The 16,101-nt window shown below is 49.4% G+C and overlaps 1 protein-coding gene across 1 annotated transcript in view; it reads right to left on the bottom strand.

The window, feature by feature from the left end:
* LOC121269599 (zinc finger protein 385D-like) overlaps window positions 1-16,101 on the bottom strand; it is a 123,518-nt gene that overhangs the window by 26,038 nt on the left and 81,379 nt on the right. Inside the window, exon 4 of the mRNA XM_041174299.1 lies at window positions 2,823-2,997. Coding sequence (XP_041030233.1) covers window positions 2,823-2,997 — 175 coding nt within the window. The remainder of the gene's footprint in view (window positions 1-2,822; window positions 2,998-16,101) is intronic.

Below are 16,101 nucleotides of genomic sequence, written 5' to 3' on the forward strand. Positions count from 1 at the left end.
GCCAAAGGGCCTGTTCCTGTGCTGTACTTTTCTTTGTTCTTTGTTCTTTGGTGTTGCTTTTGACTTTTTCCAACTTATTTTCTATTCTTTCACGGGATGTGAACTTCGCTGGCTGGGCCAGCATTTATTGCCCATCCCTAATTGCTCTTGAGCCGCTGCAGTCCATGTGATGTAGATACATCCACAGCGCTGTTAGCGTGGGAGTTCCAGGATTCTGACCCAGCGACAGTGAAGGAACGGCGATATATTTCCAAGTCAGGATGGTGTGTAATTTGGAGTGGAACTTGCAGGTGGTGGTGTTCCCATCTATCTGCTGCCCTTGTCCACCTAGATGGTAGTGGTCGTGGGTTTGTTGAAGGAGCCTTGTGAATTCCTGCAGTGCATTTTGTAGATGGTACACACTGAGTACTGTGCGTCTGTGTGTAAGATGGTTTTTAAGATGGGGTGCTGATTAAGCGGCTGCTTTCTCCGTTTTCTACTTCACCCAGAGTTGGAGTGGAGCTAATTATCCGTGACACTGTCCACATGGAAGTATAAAGCACATCCACCATCTTTGTGTGGCAACTGCAAGACAGTGCAAGAGAGTAATATTCCACAGCAGAATAGGGCCACTGTTACGGTGCAAAGTGTTTGGGGCAATTAATCACAGCACACATCTGGTCTTCCTGTATGCACTAGTTTACCAAAAACTTGTCAGCTAGTGTCATCAACAAGACCAAACACCCAAAAGTGGCTTCCCGTTTTGAAAAGAATGATACAGCTGAGGTGAGAGTGACTGCTTTTGACATCAAGGCAACATTTGAGTGAGTGTGGCATCAAGGAGCCCCAGCAAAACTGGAGTCAATAGGAAGGCCTAGCACAAAGGACTGAAGAAGAGTCATAGAGAGTCGTACAGACTCAAAACGTTAACTCCATTTCTCTCTCCACAGATGCTGCCAAACCTGCTGAGTTTTTCCAGCATTTTCTGTTTTAATTTCAGATTCTAGAATCCGTGGTATTTTGCTTTGATTACAAAGGAAGATGGTTTTGGTTGTTGGAAGTCGATCAATCTCAGTCCCAGGACATTGCTGCAGGAGTTCCTCAAAGTAGTGTCCTCGGCCCAATTATCTTCAGCTGATTTCTCAATGACCTTCCCTCCATCATAAGGTCAGAAGTGGTGATGTGCAATCCTCAGTAAACAATGTTCCACGCATGCTCAGATACTGAAGCAGTCTGTGCCCAAATGCAACAAGACCCGGACAACATTTAGGTTTGGGCTGATAAGTAACATTTGCACTACACAAGTGCCAAGCAATTCTCTCCAACAAGAGAGACTGTAACCATCTCCCCTCGACATTCAATGGCACTCCCATTGCTGAATCCCCCCACCATCAACATTCTGGGTGTTACAATTGATCAGAAACTAAACTGGAAAATTCACCTAAATACTGTGGCTATAAGGGCAGTTCAGGTGCTGGGAATTATGCGGTGAGTAACTCACCTCCTGACTCCCCAAAGCCTGCCCACCATCTACAAGTCACAAGTCAGGAATGTGATGGAATACTCTCCACTTGCCTGGATGAGTGCAGCTCCCACAACACTCAAGAAGCTTGACACCATCCAGAACAAAGCAGCCCATTTGATTGGCACCCCATCCACCATCTTAAACACTCATTTCTTCCAGCATTGGTGAGCAGTGGCAGCAGTGTGTACCATCTACAAAATTCTCTGTGGAACTTTCCAAGGCTCTTTTGGCAGCACCTTCCAATCCCCTGAACTCTATTGCCCAGAAGAACAGGGCAGCACGTGCACTGAGGATGGCCTGGAGCTCGAGCACCTTTCCTTCATCACTGTTGGGTGAAAATCCTGGAACTCCCTCCCTAATAGCACCAGATGGACTGAAGTATTTCACGGCTCACCACCACCTTCTCAAGGGCAATTAATATTGGGCAATAAATGATAACCTCAACAGCCACACCCACACGTCCCACGTACAGATAAAACAATAGGTGGTAAGAGTCAGTTCTCAAGTATTAAGTAGATGGGCTATTGAAGAAGAATAATTAGATGGGTAGAGTCCACGATAGGGTAGTTTATTCATGGAATGTGGGACAAGATTAAATGTTTGGTTTGTGCTGATGCAGGGGATTATTGTCCTTGGCAGTGTGGGGGCATTAACTGGTTAGCTAGAGTCTGTGGTCAAGTGTGGATGGGCTACAGGAGGAGGTTTAATGGGTGGGAAGAGTCCAGCACCATTTCTCTCTCCTCCAGGTTTCCTGTAGCCTCTGAAATCGGTAGGGAAACCCCATCAGTGATGTTCACAGCACACGTGATCCAGCCAGCAAGCTTTTGTTAAAGACTTAAAGGAGCAGTGCATGAAAATATTGCTGCAATATAAATTATTGCAAAGCGAACATCAGGGCAGACAGAAGGATTCAAAGGCTGATTGAGTAAATAACCCGTGGGAAACATTTAAAGAAACAATTCGAAATTTTCAACAAAAAATTAGTAAGAAAGAATATAAGGGAAGTTAAGGATAGTATTATGTTAAAAGATGTTAGAAACTGGACTCGTTAGCCATCACATGCAAATCCTTTATTTCCCTCAGGATAAATCTAACTCTAAACAGTGTTTGAAAGATCTGTTCAAGCCAAAAGCAGCCTTTCCCGATGCTCCCTGTGGGTTAGTGCATGAGGAAGCACCAATAGATGAGGAAAATGATAATCTGTAGCCCCACTAGCAGAGAAAGATGTCCAGGGTGAATAGGGCATGTGCAGCAAGGGTCCACTGTTAGAACTACACAGAACACGCTGATGAAACACACATAAAATACATTGGAGAACCTGCTGTCCTAATGTTCTTTTCAGTGACACCTGTAGGTGAGGTGTAGCTGGTCCTGGAGATGGTAGAATTTGCATTGTCCCTGGTAGGAGGCCCTTTCTGTTTAACTTTGTTGGACTCCAGCCCCTTGACCATCCTGGCGTGCTTGTTGCCTTTGTAGTGGGCTTCAGCTTGGCTCTAACAAAGGAAAACAAATGAACAGTGTAATCAGACTCATTCACACATATCTCTGTACTAAATACAATACAGTACAGTTCACCCACCAGTCCCCAATCATGTGTTTGGTTGAGAGATAAGTTTAGTGGTGTCAGATATCAATACCAGTGAGATATGTATCTCCACTATATTTTCCTACTGGTAGAATATTTTTAACCCAACTGTGTCTTTAGGTCTCTTTGAATAGTTTGGTGTTCCCTCAGTGTCACTAACACAACCTGAAATGATGACGTGGCATTGCTGTTTAGTATTTGTAAAAATGCCTGAACAATCATAATGGACGGTTAATGAAACTGTATTCGATTAAACCTATACTGGGCAAAATTATTCACTATGTTTCTGGAAGTTATTGAAGCTGTGTCTTTATAAAGAATGTGGATTGTTAATGCAGCTTTCCATTGTTCTCAGAATTCCTATTGCAGCTCAGGGGGGAATTATAGCTCTGTCCAGTTATTAAATTTGTCGATTATTATTACAGCTCTGCACAGTTTTATGGATCTAGATTATTATTGCAAGGAAGCTTTCTGTCTCTGGACAGTTCTAAATGGGTCTGGATTGGTATTACACACCCGTCTTAGCAAACTACCACACCATCGCCAATCTCCCTTTCCTCCCAAAGTCCTAGAATACGTCATAAACACCCAAATCTGTGCTCATCTTTCCAAGATCTCAAAATTTAAATTCCTCTAATCAGGTTTCCACATCACCAAGTACTGAAACAATTCTTATCAAAGTCACAAATGGCATCCTATAAGACTGGGACAAAGGCAAACTGTCCGTCCTGATCCTTCTCAAGCAGTCTGCAGCCTTTGACAACAGTTGACCACACCATCCTCTTCCAGTACCTCTCCACCATCATCCAGCTGTGGGACTGCTCTCATCTGGTTCTATTCTTACTGATTTAATCATAGCCAGGATATCAGCTGTAATGGTTTCTGTTCTCACTCCTGCAATCAGTCCTCTCGATTGTTATTATGCCCACTGCATAGGTACTTAGGGCCTGGATTGTTACTACAGATAATATTATTACATTTATGGATTTTTTTATGGGTTGTGGGTATCTTGGGAATGTCGAGCAAATATTTCCCATCCCTAATTGCCCTTGAAAAAGTGGTGATGAGCCTCCTTATTGAACCATTACAGTCCATCTGATGCAGGTACACCCATCTTCTTCTTCTTAGGCAATCTCTCAGGTTCAAAGATGACCCACTTCCATTCCAGTTTGATGTGTTCTGAGATGGCTGATGAGTCCAATGTAAGATCTGCAGACACTGCCAAGCGGGGTAGGTGGTGTTTGAAGGGTTGAGTAGATGGGTTGTTTGGAGGTTAGTGCGCTGTCTCTGACACCGCGACTTCACTCCAGCCCGTTCCTGACGAAGTCTCTCATTGTGTTTGGTGTCTTCCTGAATGAACCTTCTCCATTTTGTCAGTCACAAGCCAGGGTCTCCCATTAGTCAGCGGGGATGTCTGACCTCTTCAGAGGACATCCCTAAAGTGTTTCCACTGTCCTCCTGGGAGTCTCCAGCCATGACCGAGTTCCATGTAGAGCAGTTGCTTTGGGAATCCAGTGTCAGGAATACGAACAACATGTCCTCCCAGCCGAGCTGGTTTTGAGTGATTAGCACCTCGATGCTGGAAAAGCTGGCCTGGGAGAGGGCGCTGCTGTTGGATTGCTCCTCTTACCATCGGATTGGGAGGATCTTACGAAGGCCTCGCTGGTGATACTTCTCCGGTGCTTTGAGCTGCCTGCTATAGGTTGTCCAAGTCTCTGAAGGATATAGGAGCATGGGAATCACTGCTGCCCGGTGAACCTTGACCTCGGTCCCAGGATTGAGACCCTGGTCCTCAAATACTCACTTCCTCAGTTGGCTGAGGGCTGAGCTGGCACATTGGAGGCGATGAAGAATTTTATCATCTATGTCTGTCTTTGTCAAGAAGAGGTTCCCAAGATACGGAAAATAGTCCACATTTTCCAGGATCTCGCCGTTAATCGTAATTGACAGGGGGAGGTGTTGTGCTGTGGGAACTGGTTGGAAGAGGACCTTGGTTTCCAGGCATTTTTGGGTCTGGTTCCAATCAAGCGGGGCTGCTTTGTCCTGGATGGTGTCCAGCCTCTTGAGTGTTGTTGTAGCAGCCTCATCCAGGCAAGTGGAGAGTATTCCATCATGCTCCTGACCTGTGCCTTGTAGATGGTGGACAGGCTTTGGGGAGTCAAGAGGTGAGTTACTCACCACAGGATTCTAGCCTCTGATCTGCTCTTGTAGTCACAGTATTTATATGGCTAGTCCAGTTCAGTTTCTGGTCAATGGTAACCCCTGGATGTTGATAGTGGGGGATTCAGCAATGGTAATGCCATTGAATGTCAAGAGGCAATGGCTAGATTCTCTCTTGTTGGAGATGGTTATTGCCTGACACTTGTGTGACACAAATGTTACTTGCCACTTGTCAGCCCAAGCCTGGATATTGTCCAGGTCTTGCTGCATTTGGACATGGACTGCTTCAGTATCTGAGGAGTCGCAAACATGTGCAATCATCAGCGAACATCCCCACTTCTGACCTTATGATGGAAGGAAGGTCATTGATGAAGCAGCTGAAGATGGTTGGGCCAAGGACACTACCCTGAGGAACTCCTGCAGTGATGTCCTGGAACTGAGATGACTGACCTCCAGTAAACACAACCATCTTCCTTTGTGCTAGGTATGACTCCAACCAGTGGAGAGTTTTCCCACAATTCCCATTGATTCCAGTTTTGCCAGGGCTCCTTGATGTCACACTCGGTCAAATGCTGCCTTGATGTCAAGGGCAGTCGCTCTCACCTCACCTCAGGAGTTCAGCTCTTTTGTCCATGTTTGAACCAAGGCTGTAATGAGGTCAGGAGCTGAGTGGCCTTGGTGGAACCCAAACTGAGCATCAGTGAGCAGGTTATTGCTAAGCAAGTGTTGCTTAATAGCACTGCTGATGACTCCTTCTATTAATTTACTGATGATCGAGAGTAGGTTGATGGGACAGTAATTGGCTGGGTTGGATTTGTCCTGCTTTTGTGTACAGGACATACCTGGGCAATTGTCCACATAGCCAGGTAGATGTCAGTGTTGTAGCTGTACTGGAACAGCTTGGCTAGGGGTGTGGCAAGTTCTGGAGCACAAGTCTTCACTGAGATGTCAACCTGATGAAGCTATAAACCGGACTACACACATGCCACACAGCATATTGCTGGAATGTTGTCAGGGCCCATAACCTTTGCAGCATCCAGTGCTTTCTGCCATTTCTTGATATCACGGAGAGTGATTCGAATTGGCTGAAGACTGGCATCTGTGACCCTGGGGACCTCCAGAGGAGGCTGAGATGAATCATCCACTCGGCACTTCTGGCTGAAGATTGTTGCAAATGCTTCAGCTTATCTTTTTCACTGATGTGCTGGACTCCCAAATCATTGAGAACGGGGGTATATGTGGAGCCTCCTCTTCCAGTGAGTTGTTTAATTGTCCATCACCATTCACAACTGGATGTGGCAGGACTGCAGAGATTAGATCTGATCTGTTGGCTGTGAGGTTGCTTAGTCCTGTCTATCACTTGCTGCTTATGCTGTTTGGCACACAAGTAGTCCTGTGTTGTAGCTTCACCAGGTTGACACCTCATTTTTAGGTACGCCTGGTGCTGCTCCTGGCATGCCCTCCTGCACTCTTCATTGAACCAGGGTTGATCCCCTGGCTTGATGGTCATGGTAGAGTGGGGGATATGCCGGGCCATGAGGTTACAGATTGTGTTCGAGTACAACTCTGCTACTGATGGCCCACAGCACCTCATGGATGCCCAGTCTTGAGTTGCTAGATCTGTTCGCAATCTATCCCATTTAGCACAGTGGTAGTGCCACGCAACACAATGGAGGGTATCCTCAATGTGAAGACGGGATTTCATCTCCACAATGACTGTGCGGTGGTCACTCCTACTGATACTGTCATGGACAGATGCAGCTGGGACAGGCAGGTTGGTGAGGATGAGGTCAAGTATGTTTTTCCCTCCTGTTGGTTCCCTCCCCACCTGCTGCAGACCCAGTCTAGCAGCTATGTCCTTTAGGACTCAGCCAGCTCGGTCAGTAGTGGTGCTACCGAACCATTCTCAAAGATGGACATTGAAGTCCCTCACCCAGAGTACATTCTGCGCCCTTACCACCCTCAGTGCTTTCTCCAAGTGATGTTCAACATGGAGGAGCACTGATTCATCAGCTGAGGGAGGGCGGTACGTGGTAATCAGAAGTACCGTGTTTGCCCGTGTTTGACCTGATGCCATGAGACTTCATGTGGTCCAGAGTCGATGTTTAGGATTCCCAGGGCAACTCTCTCCCTACTGTATATCACTGTGCCACCACTGCTGGGTCTGTCCTACCGGTGGGACAGGACATACCCAGGGATGGTGATGGTGGTGTCTGGGACATTATCTGCAAGGTATGATTCCGTGAGGATGACTATGTCAGGCAGTTGCTTGACTAGTCTGTGAGACAGCTCTCCCAATTTTGGCACTCACTCTCAGATGTTAGTAAGGAGGACTTTACAGGGTCAACAGGGCTGAGATTGCTGTTGTTATTTCCGGTGCCTAGGTCAATGCCGGTTGGTCCGTCCAGTTCCATTCATTTTGACTTTTTAATGGATTGTTACAACTCAGTGGCTTGCTAGGCCATTTCAGAGGGCAGTTAAGAGTCAACCACATTGCTGTGGGTCTGGAGTCACATGTAGGCCAGACCAGGTAAGGCTGACAGATTTCCTTCCCTAAAGGGTATTAGTGAACCAGTTAGATTTTTATGACAATCAGCAATGGTTTACATGGTCATCATCAGACTTCTAATTCCAGATTCTTATTGAATTCAAATTCCACCATCTGCCATGGTGAGATTCGAACCCAGGTTCCCAGAGCATTACCCTGGGGTCTCTAAATTACTCGTCCAGCAACAATACCAATGTGCCAATTAAGAATGGATGGTAGGGCACTCAAGGTACAGCTGTAGTGGGGGTGGGGGGCATAAAAGATTTAAAAATAATGGAAATAGGTGGGAAAAGAAAAATCTATATAAATTATTGGAAAAAACAAAAGGAAGGGGGAAGAAACAGAAAGGGGGTGGGGATGGAGGAGGGAGTTCAAGACCTAAAGTTGTTGAATTCAATATTCAGTCCGGAAGGCTGTAAAGTGCCTAGCCAGAAGATAAGGTACTGTTCCTCCAGTTTGTGTTGGGCTTCACTGGAACAATGCAGCAAGCCAAGGACAGACATGTGGGCAAGAGAGCAGGGTGGAGTGTTAAAATGGCAAGCGACAGGGAGGTTTGGGTCATTCTTGTGGACAGACCGCAGGTGTTCTGCAAAGCGGTCACCCAGTTTACATTTGGTCTCTCCAATGTAGAGGAGACCGCATTGGGAGCAACGAATGCAGTAGACTAAGTTGGGGGAAGTGCAAGTGAAATGCTGCTTCACTTGAAAGGAGTGTTTGGGCCCTTGGACGGTGAGAAGAGAGGAAGTGAAGGGGCAGGTGTTGCATCTTTTGCGTGGGCATGGGGAGGTGCCATAGGAGGGGGTTGAGGAGTAGGCCCGCTTCCACAACTCTTTCTCCAGTACATCGATGATTACTTCAGTGCCGCTTCATGCTCTCGTCGGGACTTGGAAAAATTTATTAATTTTGCTTCCAATCTCCACCCCTCCATCATTTTCACGTGGTCCATCTCTGACACTTCCCTTCCCTTCCTTGACCTCTCTGTCTCAATCTCTGGTGATAGACTGTCCACCAATATCCATTACAAGCCTACCGACTCCCACAGCTCCCTCGACTACAGCTCCTCACACCCCGCTTCCTGTAAGGACTCCATCCCATTCTCTCAGTTCCTTCGCCTCCGTCACATCTGTTCTGATGATGCTACCTTCAAAAACAGTTCCTCTGACATGTCCTCCTTCTTCCTTAACCGAGGTTTTCCACTCACGGACGTTGACAGGGCCCTCAACCATGTCTGGCCCATCTCCCGCGCATCCGCCCTCACACCTTCCTCTCCCTCCCAGAAACATGATAGAGTCCCCCTTATCCTCACTTATCACCCCACCAGCCTTCGCATTCAAAGGATCATCCTCTGCCATTTCCGCCAAATCCAGCATGATGCCACCACCAAACACATCTTCCCTTCACCCCCCCACGGCGGCATTCCATAGGGATCGTTCCCTTCGGGACACCCTGGTCCACTCCTCCATCACCCCCTACTCCTCAACCCCCACCTATGGCACCACCCCATGCCCACGCAAAAGATGCAACACCTGCCCCTTCACTTCCTCTCTCCTCAACGTCTAAGGGCCCAAACACTCCTTTCAAGTGAAGCAGCATTTCACTTGCATTTCCCCAACTTAGTCTACTGTATTCATTGCTCCCAATGCGGTCTCCTCTACATTGGAGAGACCAAACGTAAACTGGGCGACTGCTTTGCAGAACACCTGTGGTCTGTCCGCAAGAATGACCCAAACCTCCCTGTCGCTTGCCATTTTAACACTCCACCCTGCTCTCTTGCCCACATGTCTGTCCTTGGCCTGCTGCATTGTTCCAGTGAAGCCCAACGCAAACTGGAGGAACAGCACCTCATTTTCCGACTAGGCACTTTACAGCCTTCCGGACTGAATATTGAATTCAACAACTTTAGATCTTGAACTCCCTCCTCCATCCCCACCCCCTTTCTATTTCTTCCCCCTTCCTTTTGTTTTTTCCAATAATTTATATAGATTTTTCTTTTCCCACTTATTTCCATTATTTTTAAATCTTTTATGCTCCCCCCACCCCCACTAGAGCTGTACCTTGAGTGCCCTACCATCCATTCTTAATTAGCACATTCGTTTAGATAATATCACCAACTTCAACACCTCTGTGTTCTTTTGTTCTTTTGTCTGTGACATCTTTTGATGATCTGCTCCTATCACTGCTTGCTTGTCCCTACAACCACACCACCCCCCTCCACTTCTCTCCCCCCACCCAACACACCCCCCCCCACTGCTTTCTGGATGAGCCATTAAACTGAGATCCCACCTGCCTGCTCGGGTGGATGTAAACAATCCCATGGGATTATTTCAAAGACAAGAAGGGCACTTCCCCAGTGTCATGGTCAATATTTATCCCTCATCCAAAATCACAGAAACTGATTATCTGACCAGTATAACATTGCTGTTTGTGGGAGCTTGCTGTGCACATATAGGCTGTCACATTTCCTACATTACAACACTGACTGCATTTCAGCAAGTACTTCATTGGCTTTAAAGACATCCAGTAGTTGTGAAAATTTCTACATAAATACAAGTCTTTACTTTCTTTTACCTTAGTATCAAGGCCTTTTGATTTCTTTGCAGTGTTCAGCCAGATAGCTGCTCTTTTCACTGCAAGAAGCTCTCAAGATTTAAAGTTTAACATCTAAACATTCTGCCCTAATCTCCATGGGTGCTACACACCCTCTGGGCAGAGTTTTCTGCCTGTCGGGTGGGTAGGCCCGACCCAACCTCCAGTGGGCAGGGAGCCGATCCCTGCCAGCGAAGCAGGCCCCACTGCCATTTTACGTGGGCCAGCCAATTAAGGCCCACCCAGTGTGATGTCCGGCGGGAAGCGCTATGTGCTCCCTGTGCGGGGGGTGGGGGGGGGGGGGATTCCCCAAGAGCGAGAGTGTGCTCTTTCACACATGCACACGTCAGAGCCCACATCTCCCTGAAGCTAAGTGCAGCCTCAGGGAGATCGCTTCCACTTTGAAAAAGATTAAATATAGAAAAAAAAATCCCTAACATGTCCCCCCCGCTGTGACAATGTCACATGTTCATAATTTACAGAATAACTTTAATAAACTTTTTAAAACACTGTACAAAACCTCATCCCGCCGGTGGATGAGGTTTCATGTTTTCTCTATTCCCCACAGGGGCTCCTGGCCGACCCATTAACATTAAGGGTGGATGGGCAGGTCCTTTAATTGTTTCAATGATCCCATCAATGTCCTCAATTGGCCATTGACAGGTCAGCGGGCCCACAGCTGGTTCCGCTGTCTGTCTATGTTCCTGAAAATTTAGTTGGGGCGGGGTGACATCAGGGGTTCTGCCTGACATCATCCCCCATCATTCTACACGTCGGCGATTGGGCCCCGCCCCCTGCTCACCGACAGCAAAATTCTGCCCTCTGGTTACTCTCCTAACTGTCCAATCTTCATGTCTGAAGATAAATAATGAATATTGTAATGACTAAACCCCAAAACAGTTCCAAATCCCACACACACACACTCTGTCAGGGGTCTCCAGATAACAGTCAAGATCGGCAATCTTGATGGCTCTTCCCATTACTATCACAAGGACATTCAGGTCAAATGCTTCATCCTCACCCTGCAGCTGTTGTGATCAGTGCAGTTAAAGCTCGGCATAGATGATGCTGGAGCCTTGTTGGCCTATATGGATTAATGATGCAGTTCCCTAAAGGGCCACTGGGGAGAGCTCCACACCTAAACTAAACTCAGGAGAACATCAGCAGCCCATTAAACAACAGGAGCAATTTGTCCGGCTGCTCTTGTTCCAATATTAGGATCCACAACAATACATTTATGTAGAAGTTTAAAGCACGTTCCGGAACATTCACCATCTGAATAACAGATTAGCAATCTTTGCTGGGCAGATTCTATCCGATATTACAAAGCAATATTGTGAGGTTCATCATTAAGTTTGTATTGGGCTGATGAGGTGTTATTGTGTCATTAGAAGTTGGTATTGCAGCTGAAATGAACAATATTGTGATCTGGTTCTTGCTGTGATAATAATCCCACAACACGGCCCTGAACACAATCCCACAGCACGGCCCTGAACACAATCCCACAACACGGCCCTGAACACAATCCCAAAACACGGCCCTGAACACAATCCCACAACACGGCCCTGAACACAATCCCACAGCACGGCCCTGAACACAATCCCACAGCACGGCCCTGAACACAATCCCACAGCACGGCCCTGAACACAATCCCACAGCACGGCCCTGAACACAATCCCACAGCACGGCCCTGAGCACAATCCCACAGCACGGCCCTGAACACAATCCCACAACACGGCCCTGAATACAATCCCACAGCACTGCCCTGAACACAATCCCACAGCACTGCCCTGAACACAATCCCGCAACACGGCCCTGAACACAATCCCACAACACGGCCCTGAACACAATCCCACAACACGGCCCTGAACACAATCCCACAGCACGGCCCTGAACACAATTCCACAGCACGGCCCTGAACACAATCCCACAGCATGGCCCTGAACACAATCCCGCACCACTGTCCTGAACACAATCCCGCAACACGGCCCTGAACACAATCCCGCAACACGGCCCTGAACACAATCCCGCAACACAGCCCTGAACACAATCCCGCAACACGGCCCTGAACACAATCCCGCAACACGGCGCTGAACACAATCCCGCAACACGGCCCTGAACACAATCCCGCAACACGGCCCTGAACACAATCCCGCAACACGGCCCTGAACACAATCCCACAGCACGGCCCTGAACACAATCCCACAGCACGGCCCTGAACACAATCCCACAACACGGCCCTGAACACAATCCCACAGCACTGCCCTGAACACAATCCCACAGCACTGCCCTGAACACAATCCCGCAACACGGCCCTGAACACAATCCCGCAACACGGCCCTGAACACAATCCCACAACACGGCCCTGAACACAATCCTACAACACGGCCCTGAACACAATCCCACAACACGGCCCTGAACACATTCCCTGAACACAATCCCATAACACGGCCCTGAACACATTCCCACAACACAATCCCACAAAACGGCCCTGAACACAATCCCACAAAACGGCCCTGAACACAATCCCACAGCACTGCCCTGAACACAATCCCACAGCACGGCCCTGAACACAATCCCACAACACAGCCCTGAACACAATCCCACAGCACGGCCCTGAACACAATCCCACAGCACGGCCCTGAACACAATCCCACAGCACGGCCCTGAACACAATCCTGCACCACTGTCCTGAACACAATCCTGCACCACTGTCCTGAACACAATCCCACAACATGGCCCTGAACACAATCCTGCACCACGGTCCTGAACACAATCCCACAACACGTCCCTGAACACAATCCCGCAACACGGCCCTGAACACAATCCCACAACACGGCCCTGAACACAATCCCGCAACACGGCCCTGAACAAAATCCCGCAACACGGCCCTGAACACAATCCCGCAACACGGCCCTGAACACAATCCCGCAACACGGCCCTGAACACAATCCCGCAACACGGCCCTGAACACAATCCCACAACACGGCCCTGAACACAATCCCACAGCACGGCCCTGAACACAATCCCACAGCACGGCCCTGAACACAATCCCACAGCACGGCCCTGAACACAATCCCGCAACACGGCCCTGAACACAATCCCGCAACACGGCCCTGAACACAATCCCGCAACACGGCCCTGAACACAATCCCGCAACACGGCCCTGAACACAATCCCGCAACACGGCCCTGAACACAATCCCACAGCACGGCCCTGAACACAATCCCACAGCACGGCCCTGAACACAATCCCACAACACGGCCCTGAACACAATCCCACAGCACTGCCCTGAACACAATCCCACAGCACTGCCCTGAACACAATCCCACAGCACTGCCCTGAACACAATCCCACAGCACTGCCCTGAACACAATCCCACAGCACTGCCCTGAACACAATCCTGCACCACTGTCCTGAACACAATCCCGCAACACGGCCCTGAACACAATCCCGCAACACGGCCCTGAACACAATCCCACAACACGGCCCTGAACACAATCCTACAACACGGCCCTGAACACAATCCCACAACACGGCCCTGAACACATTCCCTGAACACAATCCCATAACACGGCCCTGAACACATTCCCACAACCACAAAACGGCCTGAACAATCCACAAAACGGCCCTGAACACAATCCCACAAAACGGCCCTGAACACAATCCCACAACACGGCCCTGAACACAATCCCACAACACGGCCCTGAACACAATCCCACAGCACGGCCCTGAACACAATCCCACAACACAGCCCTGAACACAATCCCACAGCACGGCCCTGAACACAATCCCACAGCACGGCCCTGAACACAATCCCACAGCACGGCCCTGAACACAATCCTGCACCACTGTCCTGAACACAATCCTGCACCACTGTCCTGAACACAATCCCACAACATGGCCCTGAACACAATCCTGCACCACGGTCCTGAACACAATCCCACAACACGTCCCTGAACACAATCCCGCAACACGGCCCTGAACACAATCCCGCAACACGGCCCTGAACACAATCCCGCAACACGGCCCTGAACAAAATCCCGCAACACGGCCCTGAACACAATCCCGCAACACGGCCCTGAACACAATCCCGCAACACGGCCCTGAACACAATCCCGCAACACGGCCCTGAACACAATCCCACAACACGGCCCTGAACACAATCCCACAGCACGGCCCTGAACACAATCCCACAGCACGGCCCTGAACACAATCCCACAGCACGGTCCTGAACACAATTCCACAGCACGGCCCTGAACACAATCCCACAGCACGGCCCTGAACACAATCCCACAGCACGGCCCTGAACACAATTCCACAGCACGGCCCTGAACACAATTCCACAGCACGGCCCTGAACACAATCCCGCACCACTGTCCTGAACACAATCCCGCACCACTGTCCTGAACACAATCCCACAACACGGCCCTGAACACAATCCCACAACATGGCCCTGAGCACTATCACACAGCACAGCCCTGAACACAATCCCACAGCACGGCCCTGAACACAATCCCACAGCACGGCCCTGAACACAATCCCACAACATGGCCCTGAACACAATCCCACAGCACGGCCCTGAACACAATCCTGCACCACTGTCCTGAACACAATCCCACAACACGGCCCTGATAACCATCCCACAGCACGGCCCTGAACACAATCCCACAACACGGCCCTGAACACAATCCCACAACACGGCCCTGAACACAATCCCACAACACGGCCCTGAACACAATCCCACAACACGGCCCTGAACACAATCCCACAGCACGGCCCTGAACACAATCCCACAGCACGGTCCTGAACACAATCCTGCACCACTGTCCTGAACACAATCCTGCACCACTGTCCTGAACACAATCCCACAACATGGCCCTGAACACAATCCTGCACCACGGTCCTGAACACAATCCCGCAACACGGCCCTGAACACAATCCCGCAACACGGCCCTGAACACAATCCCGCAACACGGCCCTGAACACAATCCCGCAACACGGCCCTGAACACAATCCCGCAACACGGCCCTGAACACAATCCCGCAACACGGCCCTGAACACAATCCCGCAACACGGCCCTGAACACATTCCCACAACACAATCCCACAACACGGCCCTGAACACAATCCCATAACACGGCCCTGAACACATTCCCACAACACAATCCCACAAAACGGCCCTGAACACAATCCCACAAAACGGCCCTGAACACAATCCCACAGCACTGCCCTGAACACAATCCCACAGCACTGCCCTGAACACAATCCCACAGCACTGCCCTGAACACAATCCCACAGCACTGCCCTGAACACAATCCCACAGCACTGCCCTGAACACAATCCCACAGCACTGCCCTGAACACAATCCTGCACCACTGTCCTGAACACAATCCCGCAACACGGCCCTGAACACAATCCCGCAACACGGCCCTGAACACAATCCCGCAACACGGCCCTGAACACAATCCCACAACACGGCCCTGAACACAATCCTACAACACGGCCCTGAACACAATCCCACAACACGGCCCTGAACACATTCCCACAACACAATCCCACAACACGGCCCTGAACACAATCCCATAACACGGCCCTGAACACATTCCCACAACACAATCCCACAAAACGGCCCTGAACACAATCCCACAAAACGGCCCAGAACACAATCCCACAGCACTGCCCTGAACACAATCCCACAGCACTGCCCTGAACACAA

The sequence above is a fragment of the Carcharodon carcharias genome, chromosome 25 (genome assembly GCF_017639515.1).
Source record: "Carcharodon carcharias isolate sCarCar2 chromosome 25, sCarCar2.pri, whole genome shotgun sequence".
In the NCBI taxonomy this organism is placed as follows: Eukaryota; Metazoa; Chordata; class Chondrichthyes; order Lamniformes; family Lamnidae; genus Carcharodon; species Carcharodon carcharias.